At 36.8% G+C, this 21905-nt stretch overlaps 1 protein-coding gene across 1 annotated transcript in view; it reads left to right on the top strand.

Annotated features, from left to right (window-relative positions):
• Positions 1 to 8716: 8716 nt before the first annotated feature.
• LOC132098988 (voltage-dependent calcium channel subunit alpha-2/delta-1-like) overlaps positions 8717 to 21905 on the top strand; it is an 81143-nt gene continuing 67954 nt past the window's right edge. The window contains exon 1 of the mRNA XM_059505325.1: positions 8717 to 9097. Coding sequence (XP_059361308.1) covers positions 8991 to 9097 — 107 coding nt within the window. The 5' untranslated portion in view covers positions 8717 to 8990. The remainder of the gene's footprint in view (positions 9098 to 21905) is intronic.

The raw sequence follows: 21905 nt of genomic DNA, 5'->3' as shown, positions 1-21905 counted from the left end.
AAACTAGGTTTGAGAATGTCAGACCTCGCAAATCAAATCTCAAAAGGTGATCGTTTCTTTTATATGTATATATATATATATATTGGTACTTTAACATTTCTTCTTTTCTGTAGGCTATCTAATATTTAGAGACATTTTATTTCAATGGACAAAAACAAATATCTTTAGTTTTAGTTAACAATAATAAAACTGCATGTGCATGAGCATATAGGTGCAAGATTTCAATTAGCATATTTCCATGTCAGAGATGATTGACAATGCTAACAGATCACTTTCTCCAGCTGTCATAAACCTGCTTCTCCAGTCTGAAGCTTGAAAATGTGCAATTCTCATCACTAACATCTTCTGAAACCCAGAGAATGTTCCATGTTGAGTAAGCGGCAGTAATGCCACCTGTTGAGCATGTGCACCTGTCATGTGGTGTGAAGTTACACAAAGTGCTTTAGATCAGTTTACAGTATGATTCAGATGACCACTTCTGTTGAATTTGCGGTACTCAAGCAAAAGCTCACTAGCATATTTCTCTCTCTCCTAATGAGACAACCACAATAATATTGTAGTGGCAAGATAAATCATATTGTATTAGTTAAGTGTTAAGTATTTTCTCAAATAATAATAACTGCCTTTTACTTCAGTATGAATATTGTTTTCACAGCATTTGTCATATTTTTGGGTAAACTGTAAATGAAACAACCCAAAGGGAATCAGTTCTTTCTGCTTGCCCTGTTAGAGCTGCATCTCTTTTTCTGAGCTGTGTGACTGCAACCAGGTCACGTCACGGTGGCCGACTTCTTTCTGCTAGATTTTCTTCATTCTGTGGCTCCATCTATATTCTCAGCTCCAATATTTAAAAAAAATAAAAAACGATCCTAACAATGGAAGCCACCGGATGGCCGCGCTGCCAAATTGCAAATTGTCTTTGTCATGAATATTTTTTGATCAGTTGTGAAAATCTTTGCAAACTCTTAGGCCGTTAGGATCTTATGGACTGTATGAGCATGAGACATTGAGGTAAGCATGCATTTACATCTCACATGCTTGTCTAGCAACAAAACTGGCAGTTAACATTCCCAAACTCGTATGTAACTTATGGGAATCTGTTAAAATGTAGAAGTCCTCAGTTGCCTTGGAAACAATCTCCATGGGACAGATTAATTAATAAATTACACTTGGCAAACCACGAGTGATGGAAAGGCGTGAATTTTACACAGCATTTCTTTTTAGTATTCTTTTAATTATAACTTAAATTAATAAAAAATGTGTTGCTGCAATAAATACAATAGGATGTAATAATAAATATTCTGAAAAGCAACCAAATTGTTTTTTATAAGGATATATTTGACAGATTGTTCTCTACAATCCTGAGGCCTAAAAGCGCAATAAGGGCAGCCAAGTAAAAGGACAGATTCCCCCACCATTCCCAATACATGTATTTCTGACGAGCAAGTCAGTTCATGTCCAAACATTCACATTGCCTTTGGACAAAAACGTTTGTTTGTTTTCTGTCATGTAAAGAGACATAGGTTTAATTTCTTCTGCTGTTTAACATTTTAAGAACAAAAGCCTTTTCTGCAGAAGAGCAACCCAGTTAGCTAAAACTGCTTACAGAATCAGCTCTGGGTCTTGATTCAGGAGTGACACATGGTGCCCCACATAGATGGTCACAGTTGATAGTATTTTTGGGGAAAAATCTAAAACAAAGCTGCTTCATTTAATCTAAAAAAAAAGTCAGTATTCCTCAAAGGAAATGTTTCCCAAATGGATCTACCTACACCTAAAGAACTAAGCAAGGAAAATTATTAGACCAACATTAAATATTAACACACAACCATTAGTTACTAGGACAGAGACAGAGCATAAGGCTGATTTGGCCTGCCAAATGACTATGTTAAAAATTCAAGCAACACACAAGGTCTAAATTTATATACTGCACTTATTATTATCATCATAATCAGGCTCAGGTTGGGCACAAAGTCTTATTTTTTTTTCTAGGTCTGCATTTATAATTTATGACTTTCACGGTAGTCCAACAATATAAAAAATAAACTGGAAATGTACTGCAGCTGCTTTCCCTGGAGATATTAGCAAAAACTGACTTGTATCAGATAGAGACTAATCAGCATCGCAAGGTTGTGTGCTTCTCAAATTCAGAAATCCAAAACATTGTCGAGATCAAAGTTCAAAAAGCCCCAAAATGTATAGGTTGTTCTATAGGTTGTAATAAAGGTTGTAATATATATATATATATTATATATATATATATATATTTTTTTTTTTTAAGAAATACTTTTATTTAGCAAGTATGCATTGATTTAAAGTGACAGTTAAGACATTTGTACTGTTAGAAAAGATTTCTATTTGGATTAAATGCAGTTCTTTGGAACTTTTGGTAACACTTTATTTTAATAGTCCACTTTAGACGGGGCTTTTTTTTAGGGATGGAGCATTAAGAAAAAAAAAAACATAGCACTCGCTCATATTTTACCCCCATGATCTCTACCTCCCCCAACAGTTGTACCATTTCCAAGTGGCAATAAAACCCACTAGCAGCACTCAGTGTAATCCCAGCAGATGGATCTATAACACAACCACACACCCTGATGTCAGTAAATGTACAACAGTGCTCTCTTTGGCATCGCCTTCCAGGCTGTATGAGCTCATTTAGTGGAAGTTGAGTAAACAGACCTCACTCACAGGGCATGCTACCCTTTTTTATTCCTTTCCTGCATCCAAAAAATGGCTTCCCTTGTTCCATTTCTCTTTTGCTGACTTACTCTCATTCATCTTCTGCCTTTTAAAGAGCACATCCTCTTCAGCTTCAGAGTTGGACTAACTCGGGCAACTCCCATGGCTGTGAATAGATAGTGTTGTGTTGCTAGGCGACGACTGAGATCAGTTAATCTGTGGAAAGTGTGTACAGCGTTTGCCCTACCTGCCCGCTCTGTAGCTCACATGTATGAACCATGAACTCCTGATGACCTCATATATGCATATGCATCAAGCTGTTTGTTCCCTGCACAGTGATAGACACCCTGACAATAAGGAATGCGTCATAGCCATACCCTACTGGCTACTACACTGCAAACAAATTATGTTCTGAATTGGTTGCATTTGTGTTGGATGATGCTTCTTACTAATACCACATAATCTAACTAAAGCCCTGTAATCCACTTAAAATGAGGTTATGATTGTGCTGCTGGATCCGTGAGGATACTATTAAGTGAATGAGTTTCTGTATTCATGTACTGCTGCAACCTGTGCGTCTATACATTGAGGAAGCAAAAACACATCAGAAGGAGACTGCTTCAGAAACAAACAAACAAACAATCAATCAATAAATTGTGCGTTTGATAGATAGAATTAGATATAATTTAACTGAAAATCATTTCTGCTGTCTGGTCTCATAAATATCACCTACAGTATCTCTTAGTGTTAATGTGTAATTTGTACTATGTCCTACAGATGCATTAAGTGGTCACTCTATATTTCCTGCACACGCACACACAAACACAAATACACACAATCACACAGTTCTTTGAATACACCCTAGTGTAAATCCTCATGTTTGCTGAGATCAGAGTTAGCTGCTTGTTTGCTCAGTAAATGCGGTCCTCCGGTGAGCTCACCTCCCCTCAGCTGCATCCAGACAGCAAACACTGCATATCTTTTCAAAACATAGAAATCATAACCTGCAAAAAATTCATACATTCATCTAACGTTTTTTGTTACTTTCAATGCAGTACGTAACAATGTTGCCTTACAGTTTTTTTACAATCGCTATGACAGATTTTTCAATACATTTAACAAATTTCCTAAACTCTTAACACACCAACACACCTAAAACACACAATTGGCAAAACGGTTAATTTCATGCTCAAAATCACACATTGTAAACTAAACTCCAAATCTAATTTTCAAAATACAATAATACACTAACACAATACACTATGTCTACCAAAACACTGCAAACATGTTTCAAAATCAAATAATTATTCAAAACACTAACACATGTTCTCTTCCAACAGGAACATTTAGTCAATCATAACAAAATGACAAAAAAAACACTATCATCAGCTGAAATTACAGAAACTGCATTATTTTATGTGACAGGTCTGCCCTTATACAATGGACAGTACAGTATATTGTATTGATCAGAGATTGTGTTTTGCACTGTAGTTTCTTTTGAAGCATCTCTACATTTTTGTTTTGTTGGGTTTAGTAAATGCATGCATTTTGTCACAAAAAATGAATGACCATCTCAGAGAAGCTTTATAGAATGTACAGTTACAGTTCTAAAAAAAAGACAGAGACAGAATTGCTGCAGTAAAGACTTTATTTGCAAAAGGACATTACTGCAAGATATACAAACAGAAAAAGCACCGGAATAATAATTAAAAAAAACAAAGTAAACTTCTAATCTGCCCGGTCTTCTGCATTTGGCCACATGTTCTCATCCACATCACACCTGATATCTTCTCTGGCAAGGCATCGTGGGAAGAATCTTTTTGCATGCCTTATCCACCCCTGGCAGTGTTCAGCTGTAATGTCTTGGCATGCAGCATCCATTGCATCCAGGAGGGACATTTGGTCATGTGGGCGATGGTCAAAAACCTTCCATCTCCAGGATGAGAAAAACTCCTCAATGGGGTTGAGGAAAGGGGAGTAAGGAGCAAGGAAAAGGGACACCATCCTAGGATGGGCGTCAAACCATGCTGTGACTGCACGGGAATGGTGGAATGCCACATTGTCCCATGTGATCACATATATTGGCAAGTGGTCTCCCACCTGTCCCCTTTCTACCTCTGGCACCAATCTTTCATGCAGGTCTTCTAAAAATAGGAGAAGGCGGTCGGTGTTGTAGGGGCCAATCTCACATTTATGCAGGAGTGCACCATTGTTGGAGATTGCGGCACACATGGTGATGTTGGCTCCTCTCTGGCCCGGCACGGTAACTGTGGCCCTTTTGCCAATTATGTTTCTCCCACGGCAACGCCTTTTCGCCAAGTTGAAGCCAGCCTCGTCAACATAGATAATTTCATGTGGGACTTGATTGGCCTCCAACTCCATGACTCTCTGAAAGTAATTAGACACAGTGTATGTACATGCTGTGCTGTACTGTATATCTACTGTATGTCCTAATGTACTCCAGGTTTATAGAGTAGTTTACTGCAAAACACACTGTGTATAGTACAGTAATGACTGTATTGCATAACCTTACCTGGACGTATTGGTGACGGAGTTCTTTGATGCGCTCACTGTTCCTTTCAAAAGGAACTTTGTATTTGTTGTTTCATTAGGACTCTGTGTTTAGCTAGAGTCCGAGAAATGGATGTTATGCTGATTGCTGCAATGTTCCCAAAGACAAGGTTGTCCTCTACAACTCTGGACTGAATGTCCTTCAGTTTTATTTCATTGTCAGCAATCACCATGTTGACAATAGCAAGTTCCTGTTCTTCATTCAGGAGCTTTCCTCTGCCCCCTGAGGGAGGTAGACGTTGAATCCTTAGAGGAACAAAATACAGTTACATATTAGAGACCGGAGGCATACAGTCACTCTAATACTGTAAATGGTAATATTACAGTATTTACAGTACACTTTGCTGTAGGAGAAGCAATATCCTACCTGTTGGTTTCTCTGAAAATACGGACAATGGATGCCACTGTGTCCCGGCTGAGATTTGGTTGTACTCGTTCACCAGCCTCTCTATATGATAGCCCATGGTTTATGACATGGTCAATGATAGTTGCTCTTATTTGATCAGTTACCCTAGCTCTGGTCCTTCTTTGAGCTCCACCACGCATTCTAACTCCTCTCCCTCTCCCTCGCCCCACTCCTCTGTCTCGTCCTTGTCCTCGCCCCACTCCTCTCCCTTGTCCTTGCCCCACTCCTCTCCCTTGTCCTTGCCCCACTCCTCTCCCTTGTCCTTGTCCTTGCCCCACTCCTCTCCCTTGTCCTTGCCCCACTCCTCTCCCTGGTCCTTGTCCTGGCCCTTGCCCCACTCCTCTCCCTTGTCCTTGTCCTTGCCCCACTCCTCTCCCTTGTCCTTGTCCTTGCCCCACTCCTCTCCCTTGTCCTTGTCCTTGCCCCACTCCTCTCCCTTGTCCTTGCCCCACTCCTCTCCCTTGCCCTTGTCCTTGCCCCACTCCTCTCCCTTGTCCTTGCCCCACTCCTCTCCCTTGTCCTTGTCCTTGCCCCACTCCTCTCCCTTGTCCTTGTCCTTGCCCCACTCCTCTCCCTTGTCCTTGTCCTTGCCCCACTCCTCTCCCTTGCCCTTGTCCTTGCCCCACTCCTCTCCCTTGCCCTTGTCCTTGCCCCACTCCTCTCCCTTGTCCTGGTACTCGTCTTCCTCTCCCTCTTGCAGGCATTCTTTCTTTCTTTCTTTCTTTCTTTCTTTCTTTCTTTGTGTTGCTCTATATTGTTTCTTTTCCACACAAGATCAGCCCAAAGAGTCCTCTTTTAGAACATATGATCATGTGATTGAAAGAACCTCAACACCTGAGTGTGCTTCCTAGATGGGAATCAGCTGTGATTTATATATTTGCATAACTTCAATAAGCTGTTTCTCATTAGCAATGGAATAAAATACAGGGAATATATTTGTGTTTCAATTCACAATATGAACAGCTGTTTACCTTGACTTTAGCCTGTAAGGTTAGGTTTAGAACATGGTGTTATCTGTTCTGACATACAGTGTTAAATCATTGGTAAATTTGGCAGTAAAAATCCATTGTTTTGGTCTTGTTTGAGCTTGTGTGTAAAAGAAGTTCAAGCATTTTAAATTTGTGTTAATTGTATGCATTTTGTGTTAAAGCAACAAGAAATGTGTTAATAGTATAGCTTACACAGGCGGATGTAGTGCTAACTGTGTTAAGAGTTTTGGAAAATTGTTAAAAGTATTGAAAAATCTGTCATAGCAATCGTAAAAAACTGTAATATATAGATACAGTGGGTATAGAAAAGAATCACCCTCCTTTTAAACTAATCACATTTTGTCGCTTTGTAAGCCTGAAATGAAGACGGACACAGATTTTGTTTTATCCAGCTGGATTTACTCAGGTAAGTGAAAGATATAACATCAACATGTCAGAAAAACAAAACAAAACAAAACAAAAATTAACTGAATCACTGAGTTGGAAAAAGGATAATCCTCTTTTGTCAGTATTTTGTTGAACTAACTTTTGATGAACTAGCCTTTAGTCTGTTGGGATATGTCTGTCTCTACTAACTTTGCATATCTACATCTAGCAGTATTTGCCCAGTCTTTTTTGCAGAACTGCTCAAGTTAAGTAAAATTTAATGGTGACTCTTTGTGGACTGCAGTCTTTTTGATTTTCAGTGGGGTTTAATTCAGGCCTCTGACAAGGTCATGCAATGACATTCACCTTTTTCTCCTTCAACCTCTGTGTGCTCAGTTTTGCTGTGTGCTTTGGGTAACTGTCATGTTGGAATATTAACCTTATTCCTATTGACATATTTCTGGCAGAGGGTAGCAGAATTTGACGTTATTTTGCTCCATCCATTTTTCCTTCTATCCTCACAAGTGCTACGGTCCTTACTGCAGAGCAACACACCCATAACATGACGTTACCACCTCCATGCTTCACTGTGATGCTCTTATGAATGGTGTGTGCCCCTGGTGTTTGTACAGATGCAATGCTATGGCCTTTAGCTGTGACTGCTTTTAATCAGTTTTGACAGTTGATCCGGCTCTGTTACATTATGCAGCACCACTTTTTAATGACCATTCAGAAGTTTTTACTTATGCAAGTAATTTATCTTATACTAACAAGCTTATACTAAAAAAAAAAAAGTGTGCATGTGCTGAACACTAGCCCAAGTTATTTACTAAAAAAATGCAATTTCTCCTCCACGTGTTAGCTAAGTTAGCTAGCTACTGAATACAATTCATTTAATAAAGTCTTTTCATGAGAAAATTTTCTATTGCAATTTTTAGTAGCTGTTTAAGGAAAACTTGGAAATAACTTAATAAGTCATGTCTTCATGACAGTTTGCTATGTCTGTCTGTGTTCCTGTCAATCTGTCAGCAATAAGTGAGACTGTGGCTATACATTTATAAAACCAGTTGCAAAATTTTCAATTTAAGGTTTTAATTCTAATTAAAAAATTTTTTTTACTAAAACCTACAATAGGCTGCTTAATGGCAGGTTCAGTTGAGAAAACATTATGTGACTATCATTATCACAAAATGTCAACTTAATTTCAACACTATATTTTTTGGAGCAACAATAGCATAATTATATAATAATAGTTTTTATTTTATGTTTAACTAAAACTTTACTTGCGAGTTGTATTCCTATAGAAATGAGATTTCTTTTTTTATAATCTACCTTGAGAAATATTCACTTTTCACTACAATAAATCCAAAATTGCATAATAAAGTATTCAAAAATGTTCCGACTGAAATTTTAATTGCTCACTGAAAGAATATCTATCTATCTATCTATCTATCTATCTATCTATCTATCTATCTATCTATCTATCTATCTATCTATCTATCTATCTATCTATCTATCTATCTATCTTGATGAAACTTAATATATCTATATCTTATCTATCTGATAACTTTCTTGTCCTTCTAAAAGATATAACCTCTGATGCCTGGCAGCGCGTATCAGCTGTGCGGCGCGCGCTCCTTGTATGGAGCGACACGCGTGATGATGATCGCGCGCAGATGGGTGGGGGGGCGAAACTGATCCGCCACAGCGCGCACAGTCTAAAACAGACTCGTTAACGTACTGGAAAACCGGAGAGACACGGAAACGCCCCACACCGCACTCCCCCTGCCAGTCTCCACATCTCTGGAGACACATCTGAACTAATTCAACAGGGCAAAGGCAGAAGTAGGCTAGCTGGAGGGACCAAAAGCATCTGTGATTTGTTTGTGGAAGTAGCGACGCTCATGGCGGAAGCTTGGCTGCTCTAAGAGGGTCACTTCAGTGGATTTTAGTGGAAGAAACTCGTCTGTTGGATGTCAGTCAGAAGAATAATGGATGCGCTCAGATTGTCCGCTGCTCTTCTTCTACTTCTGTCTTTATTTAGCCATGGAAGTGCTATACAGTTCCCCGACTCACATCTGTAAGTAAACAGAACATAACTTATTATTGTTATGATTCCTGGGTTGTTGCACAACTTGCTGTCAAATTTTTTTGTTGACAATAATTGCAAAAGTTTTTGTATTCCAAGAGCGGAAGATAGATAAGTTTAAGGACGCGTTTACACAGGGGGCGTTTCGCGTTCCGTATGAGCTATTTTTGATACAGTTGCTGGTATAATGTAGATACACATGCGTCAGACGGAAATATTTGGCCGTTGCGTCGCGTTTCCGCGGCGGTGTGTTCAGTTAAAGGGATGGTTCATAAAATAAATAAATAAATATATAAATAAGTAAAAAATCTGTAAAACGTAGTCATTATTCATGTCGTTCGGTATTTTCATTATGGGACAAAAAATACATTTTGGAGAATTTCTTTACCACAGAGTGACACTGAACGGTGACTGAAGATATCAAGCCTCAAAATAGAACACAAAATGCCCATAGAAGTAGCATGAAAGTGGTTCATATGATTCGTTTACTACATTTCAAGGAGAAAATGTGTGATGAACATATGAAATTTAATTTGTTTCTTTGTGTTGTGTAAACTCTTTCTTTTGGCATGTTGTGTGACATCCTATTACTGAATGAATTCACTTCAACCCACCAAAATAAAATCTTTTTGATTTTAAGTTTGAAAATGATGAAAATTAATATTTAAAAAAGTAAATATTAGCTATTTATTTTTAAGAGTACTATAAAACAATTGCATTTTTATTTAATACTTTTTATTTTAAAATATAATAGTATTATCACACTTAATTATTTTGTTTATTATTTTATTATGTGAATACTATCAGCAGTTTGAGCACCAATCCAAACCTCCAGGTGCTGAAAAACTTTTTTGCACCCCTGTATATATATATATATATATATATATATATATATATATATATATATATATAATATAATATAATAATATAATACCTGTGTTCCTTTGGAATTCTTCAGCTTCTAAGAACTGCCTTTTTTTTTTTTTAAGTAGGCGGAACTAATGCGCAAGCAGCAATATCATTGGCTGGTGCTCACCTATTATCATCCGTTTTTATTTCAGCAAATCAGTTTGAGGGAACGCACACAACCTGCGTTTTACATTGTTCTTATTAGTAAAATTCGTATCATTATTAACTTATCAGTATTTTTGTTGGTATTTGCCAATTTTTTTATTTTTTTTTACAGAAACACTGAATGACAAAAAAGCACCACCTCCAGTCTGAAGTTCAGTTAAAATGACTAATAATATCATTAAATAATATTCATTATCATATTATAATGCTTGACTAACTGATGTTAAGAGTGTACTTTCAGATATAAAAAAAAAAAACGTGTCATTTTACAAACATTTTATATATATATATTATTATTATTATTATTATTATTATTATTATTAATATTTTATCAGTCTGGTGAGTAAACAAAAAAATGTACTAGCCAATGGCGATTCAATTGCCATGTGTTCAATTGCTATGTGTCCATAGAGGGTTCCAAGTGGTTTTAAAACCTGATGTGCCACCTGTGTCCTGTGAGTTATTTATAGTTGAGCAGAGCCTATCACCTGTCCATTTTATTTTAAATGCAAACATGTGAAAACTTGCCTTTTTTACTGTATAATGACCATAAGATTACCTTTAGATGCTGTACTTGTCCGCTCTTTTACAAGTGTATGAGTTGCTCAAACACCATGCTTTCTGTCCTGTTCCCTCATTTGCTGGTATTTCAGTTGTTGTGATTTAGAGTGTTTCACAACATCTTCAAACTGATATAATCCCTCTCTTTGACGGATCGGACACAAAAACAGCTCAAGGCGTAGAAGCACTCATCTGTCAAATGCATGCAAACAGATTGCACTCTTTGCTTGAAAAGAGACTGTTTGGGGTTGAGACAGAATTCGGTAATATGTATATCACAGTCTCATGTCCTTAGGCCTGTGTCTGATCTGTGTTGTGAGCATGTATGTATATGTGTATGTACTGTACATGTAACAAACAAGTTAAAGTTGACATGAAATCAAAATCCAGTTTGTTTATTTACCTAATGCATGTTCCTGGTCTCATTAGGAATGATCTGTTGGTTTATGCTGTTCTAAATTGACAAAATAGTCATCTTCATAGTCTTTTGTCAAAATTTAGTAACTTGTTTTCTTTCTAAAATGACTTTCCTTTTCAGCTGACATCACAAATTCTGGTGCATTATATCATATTTCACAGAGAAATGTCACATTAGTAATATCTTTTTCTGTACTGTGGTTCTCCTTCCCTTCTTTCTTGTCATTCTGAGCCCCTTTTCCTCCTGATCTGTGTGACTGCATTTTTGTGCACGAACCCTAACCTCCATGGCTGGACTGGCCATTGGGCATACCGGGCATTTGCCCGGTGGGCCGACGTGCTTTTTGGGCCGATATCTCATACTCATACTTTTTTTTTTTTTTTTAAACGGCCCATAAAATGTGTACATCGGCCGCCCATTCGTTTTGTTTTGTTTTGCTTAATTGGCGGCGCTGGGTTTGTGCCGGTGTAATGCATTGGTCAAAGTCAGTGTTCGTTTTTTTTTCTGACAGACCAGCCCATGAAACACGTAGATCAGCGGCCCATTGGCTCTTTTCTTGATTGACACTGGGCTGGCCCAATCACAGCTTTAAACGAGTGAGCGAGTGGCATCAGTGTCAGTGTGTATCTGTAAAAAAAGATGGAGAAGAAACGCAAGGAATGTGCAGATAAATAGCGTGAAAAAATAGAACCAGGCCCTTAAAGCAGACACTGTAAACTGTGTCAAAATATATCTTTATTTTTTGTGCATTTGTTTTACAAAATATGGCTATTACTGTCATCGGATTAATATTATAACTATTATTATGTATAGGTGTAATGTAAATAGACACTGTAACTAAAAGAGGTTTGAATTTTTCTTTGTTTAATTTGCACACTGAATATGGGTTGGAGCTTTTAATTTTGAACTCTCAAAGTGCACCAGATTAATGAATTTAACATTAAAATGCACAAAACTTTCTCACGGGGTGGGGGGGGGGTGGGGGTGGGGGTGGGTTCATGCCCCCCAACCCCCCTAGAAAGACCGAGGACACACCACCATAGTTTTAACAAAAATCCTGTAAGAAACACTGGTATTGCTATGCCAGAGCCGCTTATAGCTTGTTTTAGGATTCACCGCTGTGGAGTATAGTTCAACTGTATTAATAAATATAACATTTTGACTTATTTCATCTGTTAACTCTCACTCGTTCCTATACTCACTCATTACATGGCATTAGTGGTTTTAATGAATAGGAGTTGGTATGCATATAATTAAGGGCGTGCAAAGATGGGTGGTGTTTATGATCATATAGTGGGCCGGTCTGGGCAAAAATGCCCGGGCCGATTTTTTGTCCCAGTCCAGCCCTGCTAACCTCCTAGAGCCAGAGCCTGTCTGCTTCAGATCCCAGTCTTCTCCATCCCTTCATAGTGTCTTGTGGCTTGTGGCAAATGATTAATTTCCTCAGTTCTGAATCTGACGTGTCACTCGTTCCACTCCTGAAAGCTTCTTGAAAGAAGCACAAAACAGGTAGTGCATCTGTGCACTTTTTTCATTATTTAGTTGTTATTAATTGCCATCTTTTCTTCTGTAATGGTTTGGGACCTGTCACCCTTTTTTATTTAAACTTTCATGTCTTGTATGTTAATTACAAATTTTTTAGCTGTGAACTTAAAAAATAAAGTAAACCGTTTGCATGGCTTATTTTGAACTGATTTTTGAACTTATTTTGAACTGAATCGCCATCATTTACAGTAACGTTCAAACATTTGAGGTCGGTAAGTTTTTGAAAGTAGTCTTTTATGCTTATCAAGGATGCATTTATTTGATCAAAAATATTTTAAAAAAAACTGCACTGTTGCAAAATATTATTATAATTTAAAATAACTGTTTTATATTTGTATATATTTTCAAATGCGTTTTTTTTTTCCCTATGATGGCAAAGCTGAATATTCAGTAGCCATATCTCCAGTCGTCAGTGTCAAATGATCCTTCAGAAATAATTCTTATGCTGACTTGTTGGTCAAGATATGCTTCTTATTATTGTCAATGTAAAAAAAAAAAAGGAAAAAAAAGTGCTGCTTACTGTTTTTGTGGAAAATTAGATTTTTTTAAAGATTCTTTAATGAGTTTTAATAGTCTTTTGCAACATTGTCTTTGCTAACACTTTTGATCAATTTAATGCATCCTTGCCAAATGAAAATAATAATAATGACACCAAATGTTCAAACTGTGGTGTACATGGACAGCAAAATGATTATTAAAACTGATCATTTTGAGTAGAGGACCAAGTCTAAAAGTGACACAAATGAACAATAACATTTAAATAGTGCATGCTGGGAGGAAGATGTTTGGGACTGTACAAAACCATTTTGGTGCTTTTGATCTGGAGCCTCATGTTTCAGGTTTCTGTGCCTCTGGGATGACAGTACTGGATCAGTTAGCCTCTCTTCATCTTTGAATCGCTCTTCTACAACATTTACATCAGAGTTCTCGCCATGTTGCACTTTGACTACAAGCATAATCAAATTTCATGCTTAAGCAGTTCGATACGTGGGTCTTTCCTGTTTCTAGCCTTATTCACAGAGTGCAGATTCAGAATGAGCATTATTTGCCCTTTGGAAATCAGCTCGCTCACAGTATTTGTGGCGTGGGTTTAACTCTGAACTACGGCTCCAGAGTTTTAGGTCTTTACAGAAAGAAAGGTTTTGCTAATACACTACATGTTTGTGCTGTGCTTATGTGTTTAGTGGCAGTTTTTTAACTCCTTAGTTCAGCAGGGAGCCTTTTTGTAGCTATTTGCTGAGTCCTTTGAAAACAGATGGGAGCTATTTTTGTCACTCAAACACTCAGGCAAAGTTAAAGCTCAGTCAGATTCAGGGTGAACAGCAGAGGACCAGAATCTCTCCCTGTGTCTTCTCAATTAATATTTTTGTGCAAACTGCATAGGGGCCAGCATTTTACTGCTTTTTGAAGTGTATTCTTCCTTTCCACACAAATAGATTTACCTAGATATCTCAATGAAAACATTCCACTGTTCTATTCCATTTCATTCATTTATATAAAGCTTATTATGAATGACTACCCCTTTTTTTGGGAGGAAATTATATTTGTATTTATTTAATTAAAATACATTTGATCTCACTCATACCTATCTGACAGAAAGTTTTTAGTGAAGCTGGGAAATCTTTCCTCTTTCCCTGCTCCTCTGACCTGTGGCCTTCCACAAGGATCTATTTTGGCTCCCTCTCTATTCTCTCTGTACATGCTGCTTCTGGGCTCTATTCTACGAAAACATGGTGTGTCTTTTCATTTCTACGCAGATGACCCTCAAATCTATCTTCGAGTCCACTGCGATCACTTCTCTTCTCGAATGTTTAGAGGAGGTTAAATTATGGCTAGCCCAAAATTTCCTCTTCTTAAACGAGGACAAGACAGAGGTAATTGTTTTCGGTTCAAATGAGAACTCGCAGTGTATAAGCCCTGAGCTAGAAAGTTTATCCGTTTTTAGATCCTCATGGGTGCAGAACCTAGGTATTATTATTGACCAGCATTTAAAATTTGATAGACGTATCTCCTCTGTTATTGGATCCAGTTTCGTTTATTGTCTAAAATAAAAAAATGTCTCACTCCAAAAACTCTAGAAATGGCTGTTCATGCGTTTGTTACACTGCGTCTAGATTACTGCAATTCTTTATATTGCGGTATATCTAAATCTCAAATTGCGTGACTTCAGCTTGTCCAAAATGCTGCAGACAGACTTCTTTTAAAGCGTCGTAAACATGAACACATTACTCCAATTCTAAGATCCCTTCACTATTTGCTGATTTGTCAGAGACTAGAATTTAAAATTCTCTTCTTAAATTTTTAAATGGGTGGTTTAAAATTTTTCTCTGGTCTATTTTCAGTGTATGTGTAATATTCTTGCTGTTCTGTAAAACACTTTGGTCAGTCTGGGGACTGTTGTAAATGCGCTATACAAATAAAATTGAAATTGAATTGAAATTATATATATATATATATATATATATATATATATATATATATATATATATATATATATATAAAATGTATGTATTCTTTTTTATAATATGGTATTTATTTATTTACTATGTCAATAGATATTAATTAAATATGATATAATGATGGATCTCATGATTTCTATATTTAATGAAGCTGTAAAAAACATTTATTTATTTATTTTGTCTGTCAATAGATACTGATTAAATATAAAATAATGATTGATCTCATGATTTCTGAATTCTTGTAATGAAGCCATAAAATCTCATTCATTCATTTTTATTTTTATTTATTTATCATGATTTCGAAATTGAATGAAAATGTAATTGTGTGTAAAATCAAATTTGATAAAAAAAATAAAGAAACATTATTTATTTATTTTTTCTTAAGGATGCCCGCAGATGTCTAAAGGGAGTTTAAGAAAGATTTAGACAGGTTTAGACAAACTTGTCCCCAGAGTGCAGCTAAAGTAAACCCACACAACGGCAGTCTTCCTGTTCCCATGCCCACATATATTATGCTGAGTCTAATTTTGTTTTCAAGGTCATTTGACTCTCATAATTGTATGATTTCATAGGATTTTAGTAGTACCACAAAATGTTGAATCTATTAAATAATGCTTAATGTTTTAAAGAAAGAGTTGTACACTTTAAGTTCTTTTTTTAGCTCTGAGACGTCATACCACTTGGAGGACTTTTCCCCCTATCTTCCAATCTTCTTTAGTCTAACTGGAGACTTTGTGAATTGCTTACAGCTGGGGCGAATGTCAGCCGCATTCTGTGGAAGTAGCACATCTGCTTTCCACCCGTAGTATTATTATGAATGTACAGTGCAGAACTCCACAGGTGAAGAATACAGTAAGTGTGCTGCTGTTTCTAAGAGTGTTAATGGAAACTTGTCTGTGGGCTTAAATCCCAGAATCCTTCGTCATGTGTGCTAAAGAGGGAATCCATTATATTCAAAATAACTGATCAGTGGTTTCTTCAGCTTTTCCAGTGTCTGGCTTTTAAAACAGGCAGTAAGATTGTGTATTGATTTCCTACTGCTCACAAGTGTTGCATTAGAAATATCAGTGTTTATTCAGTATATACACTAACATTCTTTAGGACTTTTTTGCATTAGAAATATCAGTGTTTATTCAGTATATACACTAACATTCACAAGTTTGTATTTTTTTTATTTTCAGCAAGGATGCATAAAAGGGATAGTTCACCCAAAAATTAAAATTACCCCATGATTTACTCACCTTCAAGCCATTCTAGGTGTATATGCCTTTCTTCTTTCAGACTAATAAAATTGGAGTAATATTCAACAATGTCCTGGCTCTTCCAAGCTTTATAATGGCAGTAAATGGGTGATATTCAGTAGTCCAATAGAAGTCCTATAAACTGCATCCATCCATCATAAAAAGTGCTCCACACAGCTCCAGGGTTAATAAAGGCCTTCTGAAGCGAATCTATGCGTTTTGGTAAAAAAAAAAATTATGTTAAAAACTTTATAAACCATAATCTGTAATTTCCACTAAATGTCATACACACATTCACGAGAGGGTGGCATTTCAGCGGATAACATTGGCATAACGCAAAGGTTCCCAACCTTTTTCAACTCGCGGCCCACACAACCAAACACATATGTTTGCACGGCCCACTGCAAAAAAATTTACTGACCCCACTTGTTGGGTCAATAACTTAGCACTCAGAAGCTAGATTGTTAACTGTCTTTATTGAATTAACTAGGGCTGTGCGATATGGACAAAAAAAAAAAACCTATCGCGATTTCTTTGATCAATTTCGAGATTTCGATTTTAATCACAATTTTGACACACACGGATATGCTTTACAGTCATAAATGCATTCAGGATGATTTTGAAACTTCCAAAAGAAAACCAATTAGAGCTTTATCAAAAATTAGTTGTCTCTAGAACAGACATAAGTCAAAATAATCACTATAGTAAACCTGTAACAAAATATTTAGACCTATAACTTTTTTCCTTTTTTGCCATGCATTGTTCATAGAGCTCATTAATTGTAGCAGCGTTGAAATAGATTTGTTATACATTATACAGGTTCACACATACATCGCAGTGCGTATACAGTATGTGTACGCGGTTCAGAAGCAGCAGCGAGAGTGCGTTATTGTAACGCGAAAGCACATTAAAATAATGCGCGAGCGCGAATCTCTCGCTCCCATGCAGATTTCCTTTGCTCTGTCACAAAACCAGACGTGCCTGCTCAGATACATGCTGCTCTCGGCCGGAGAGAGTGTGCGCACTTAAAACGTGTCTCCTCTCCCTTAAACTGCCTCCTTTGCACTCACAACTCTCTCTAAGCTCATGTGCTAGATATTATTTTCGCACGTTTTTATTTCTAGCCTTTTACCGCGTGCAGTGTTAACACTCTGATCCGTTAACATGGGCTTGGAAAAAAGCATCACAGACAGTGTGTGAACCTGGAGTTACATAGACTTATGCCCAGTCTGATTGGATCATCAGATAGCATACTACGGGAGGTCAGGGCAGCGGAAAATCGTGATATAAAGCCATTTAGATATCGCGCATGCCCAAATCGTGACTTTATGACGATTTCAATTAATCGCACAGCCCTAGAATGAACTGGCAATGAACAGAAAATATCTTGGGAAAACCAGATCCAGGCAGAACTCGGCAGCACGTATATGAAATGATGTTATTATGTTATGACTTAGACATTTTTAAATATATTAACAATATTATTATTTATTTTAATAGTAATTGGCGGCCCACCTGCAATACCACCGCGACCCACTAGGGGCCCACAGGTTGCAAACCCCTGGCTTAAAGGTCCCATGACATGGATTATTTCCTTTTCTTTAAATGCTTTTTAATGTTTCCTTAGGTGTACTTATATTGTTAGTATGATTTTTACATTTAAAATTTAGAAATAAAAAGCATTTTTATATCCTGATAATAGCCCTCTGGCTTAAATAACAGATTTGTTTCATGCTACTAAGAGAAACAACGTGAAGTTGATCGTTTAGTCACTGGCTTGATTCACTGATGCATAAACAGTATTAAACGATTTAGAAAGAAAGTCTGTGTGAACTTGAATGATTAACTACACATCAGAAATCACTGATCACAGATCAGGCATTAATGAACACTGTTACTCACTGTTTGTGGTGGTGGTGTCGAATCCATATCATAAAATTCTGTTTATAACGCCTGTGCTGACATTGCGACTGAATTATATGTAAATATTTGGGCGGGCAAAGCAGAGAAAGGGGAGGTAACATTTCTCTTTACAACGTCACAAAGAGGAGATTCCAGATCGGCCTGTTTGAGCTTCCATTTTCTCAAAGGCAGAGAAAGATAGCAAAATCTCGATTTGCACCGATTAAAATTTTTAGAAACTTGGGGACCACATACATGCTAGGGGAAGTCATATTAATGTTAAAAAACCTCAGAAAGTGAAATTTTCATGTCATAGGACCTTTAACGTAAGCTGCGTTGAGAATATTCTTGTGTTCTCTCGCCCGGAGAGAGTGTGCGCACTTAAAACGTGTCTCCTCTCCCTTTAACTGCCTCCTGTGCACTCACAACTCTCTCTATGCTCATGTGCTAGATATTATTTTCGCACATTTTTATTTCCAGCCTTTTATTGCGTGCAGTGTTAACACTCTGGTCCGTTAACATGGGCTCGGAAAAAAGGTGCATCACAGACAATGTGTGAACCTGGAGTTACGTAGACATATGCCCAGTCTGTTCTGTTCTCGCACTAGGTGCATTGCATTCTGATTGGATCATCGGATAGCATACTGCGGGAGGTCAGGGGCCCACAGGTTGCAAACCACTGGCGTAACCTAAGCTCCGGTGAGAATATTTTTGTGTTCGTCAACTTTCACCAGAGCTTACGCTATGGCTATGTCCTACTGGAATGCTACTCTCTCATGAGCGTGCATACGGCAGTCAGTAGAAAATAGAGATTAAGGTTTATAAAGTTTTAAATATGGATATTTTTCTTACAAAGATGCGTCATGTGGAGCACTTTTTAAGATGGATGGATGCAGTTTATTGGACTTCTGTCGGACTAATGATGATTGATACCCATTCACTACCATTATAAAGCTTGGAAGAGCCAGGACTTTTTACATATAACTCCGACTGGATTCGTCTGAAAGAACAAAGTCATATGCACATAGAAAGCCTTGAGGGTGAGTAAATCATGGGGTAATTGTCATTTTTGGGTGAACTGTCCTTTAGAATCAAATATGACAGTGAATACTTTTACATTGTTGCAAAAAAGTTTCTTAAAATAATTAGGAATGTTTCTTGAGCATGAAATCAACATATTAGAATGATTCTTGAAGGATCATTTGATACTGAAAACTACAATAATGCCATTACAGGAATAAATTACATTTAAAAATATATTAAAATATAAAACAGTTACTTCAAATTATATTTCATTATATAACTGTTTTACAGCATTTTTATCAAAAATTAAAACGTTATATATAATGTTAAAGCAATTTCACTACAAATACCATGGTTAGACTACGGTTAGTGTAGCAAAAGTTTTATTTGTAGTAAAACCATGGTTAATTTTTGTTAAGAAGTTGGACAGGTTGATATCAATTTGACATTTCCTCTTACAGGCCAATTTCACTATTTATGACACTGACGCAGGAGAAGCTGAACAAGGTCCATTATGAAGAGTGAAGGAGAGATGTGTGTGTCAATTTAGCAATTGGAGGTATACAGTGGTTGAAGAGAAAACAAGTATATTTAGGATGAAAATAGCTCAAGAAATTAAAGTTGAAAGGAAATAAAATGAAAAAGATGATCTGAAATCGTTGAATTCCCGAAAAGCATTTTTGGGATGTCAGGTTGATTTAATGTGTTATTGAATGAGGAGTAAAAGTATTTGTCATTGTGTGTTGCCATGGATACTGTTAAGGGTTGTGGTTAAGTTTAGTTAAGGTTAGAATACGATATGTTAACATAGCATTGGTGAACCTGAGATACTGTTGGCTCAACATACATGTGCATCTTGACGTCTGTTTCTAAGACATGTGCTATAGTGAGACAGACAGATGTCCTTACCATGAGTGAAGGAAGGAGAAAAAGAGGGACAGAAAGGAGGAGAGATATATTTGTGGAGACAGCCTCGGTTGCCAGAGGAGATTACTAATGTGTAAAGAAACCCTACACTCTCCTTGATGGACTCACTCACGCACATACACAATCTCACCCCGCTGTGGTAGAATGCACAAAGAGCATATTTAGATTCGGCCTCGCATTTTGCAATTCCTTCTGACATAAATCAGTTTTAATCCGTAATTTCAATATCTGCACCTAAGGGAAGCTCAGATTTTACAAGCTCAAGAAACACAGGCATAAACAAAAATATTACATCGACAAAATATATGTTATTGTAGTATTGTAGCATTCATTCCTTCCTAGGAATATAACGATTCACTCAACTCGTGATTTTCGTATTTAATTTTTTTTTTAACAAAATGAGATTTAAGACAAATTATGAATTAAAAGTGTCCTTTTATTATTGCGTGGACAAAATTTTGCACGTTTCTCAGTGCAATTGCAATAACACTATAATAATACACTAATATAATACTTGCATATCATTGCTCTTTTGCTGGTTTTGATTGCTTCTATTTTCCTCATTTGTAAGTCGCTTTGGATAAAAGCATCTGCTAAATGACAAAATTTAAATATAATGTAAATGTAAATAACAAAACTACATTTAAATTTTAAAATAAGTCCCAAATAAAATAAATAACACAAATAAAATAAATCTCTTCATGTAAACAAAATAAGGCTTTGTCTGTGCTCTTTCCATTTAAAATTAAAGGCAACCACTGCATTTTAAGCATGATCCAAACAAAGATGCTGCATACATGCAACATGAGCAGTTTTTAAACAAAATTAGAAAAATCTCTGCATGAAACAGAAACGGTAGACGAGCTGAACAAGATGCAGATTTACTCTCTGCCATCAGGTGGCGCTTAAAGCGTTTCCTTGGTTTCCGCTGTAAACAAAGCAGTTCTGCACTTATGAACTTTAAGTAAGGGATAATGTACACCCAGCCGGTTGTTATCTCAGAATAAAGCCTGACAGGGTTATAAGGACCCCGGTTATTACAAGACTACTTGCCACTTAGGTAAATAATTAGACACAAAATATTGATTTGCATTTAAATATTTGAACGCAAAGCTTCTGTGAACACAGCAGTTGCAAGCAAGCAGCAAGTTCAAACTAGACGGACATTTAAGGGAAACCACTTATTACACAACATTTCACCACATACTGTAAATAATTAAGGCAATAAAAGATTTAAGACAAAAATGTTTTAAAATCTTACCAGTTTGTTAGTTATCTTATAATCCATTGCAGCAGCTGGATTTGTATGAAATGAGAGAGCGAGTCTGCAATACCAGGATGACATAATTAAATAATTGTACACTATTTTGAATTGAGTTTTAATATTTTATTAGCTAAACAAACACAAACCTTCCACCAAGTAAAACTGTTCCTAGCAAGAGTACAGCGCTGACTTCAGTTACCCGGATGAGCCTGTGTTATCAGCTTTTACCGGTTGTTATTGAGGCATAACATACCCCGGAATGTCGCATCTGACCAATCAGAATCAAGTATTCCATAGAGCCGTGTAATAATATGCATTGCATAGAGGCAAGATGAAAAGAAGAAATACTATCTAAACTTTTCTAAAGACAGTATGTTCCCCTCAG

Source organism: Carassius carassius, chromosome 22 (assembly GCF_963082965.1).
Source record: "Carassius carassius chromosome 22, fCarCar2.1, whole genome shotgun sequence".
Lineage (NCBI taxonomy): Eukaryota > Metazoa > Chordata > Actinopteri > Cypriniformes > Cyprinidae > Carassius > Carassius carassius.
The sequence above is the reverse complement of the archived record's forward strand: the minus strand, read 5'-3'. Positions and strand labels throughout refer to the sequence as shown.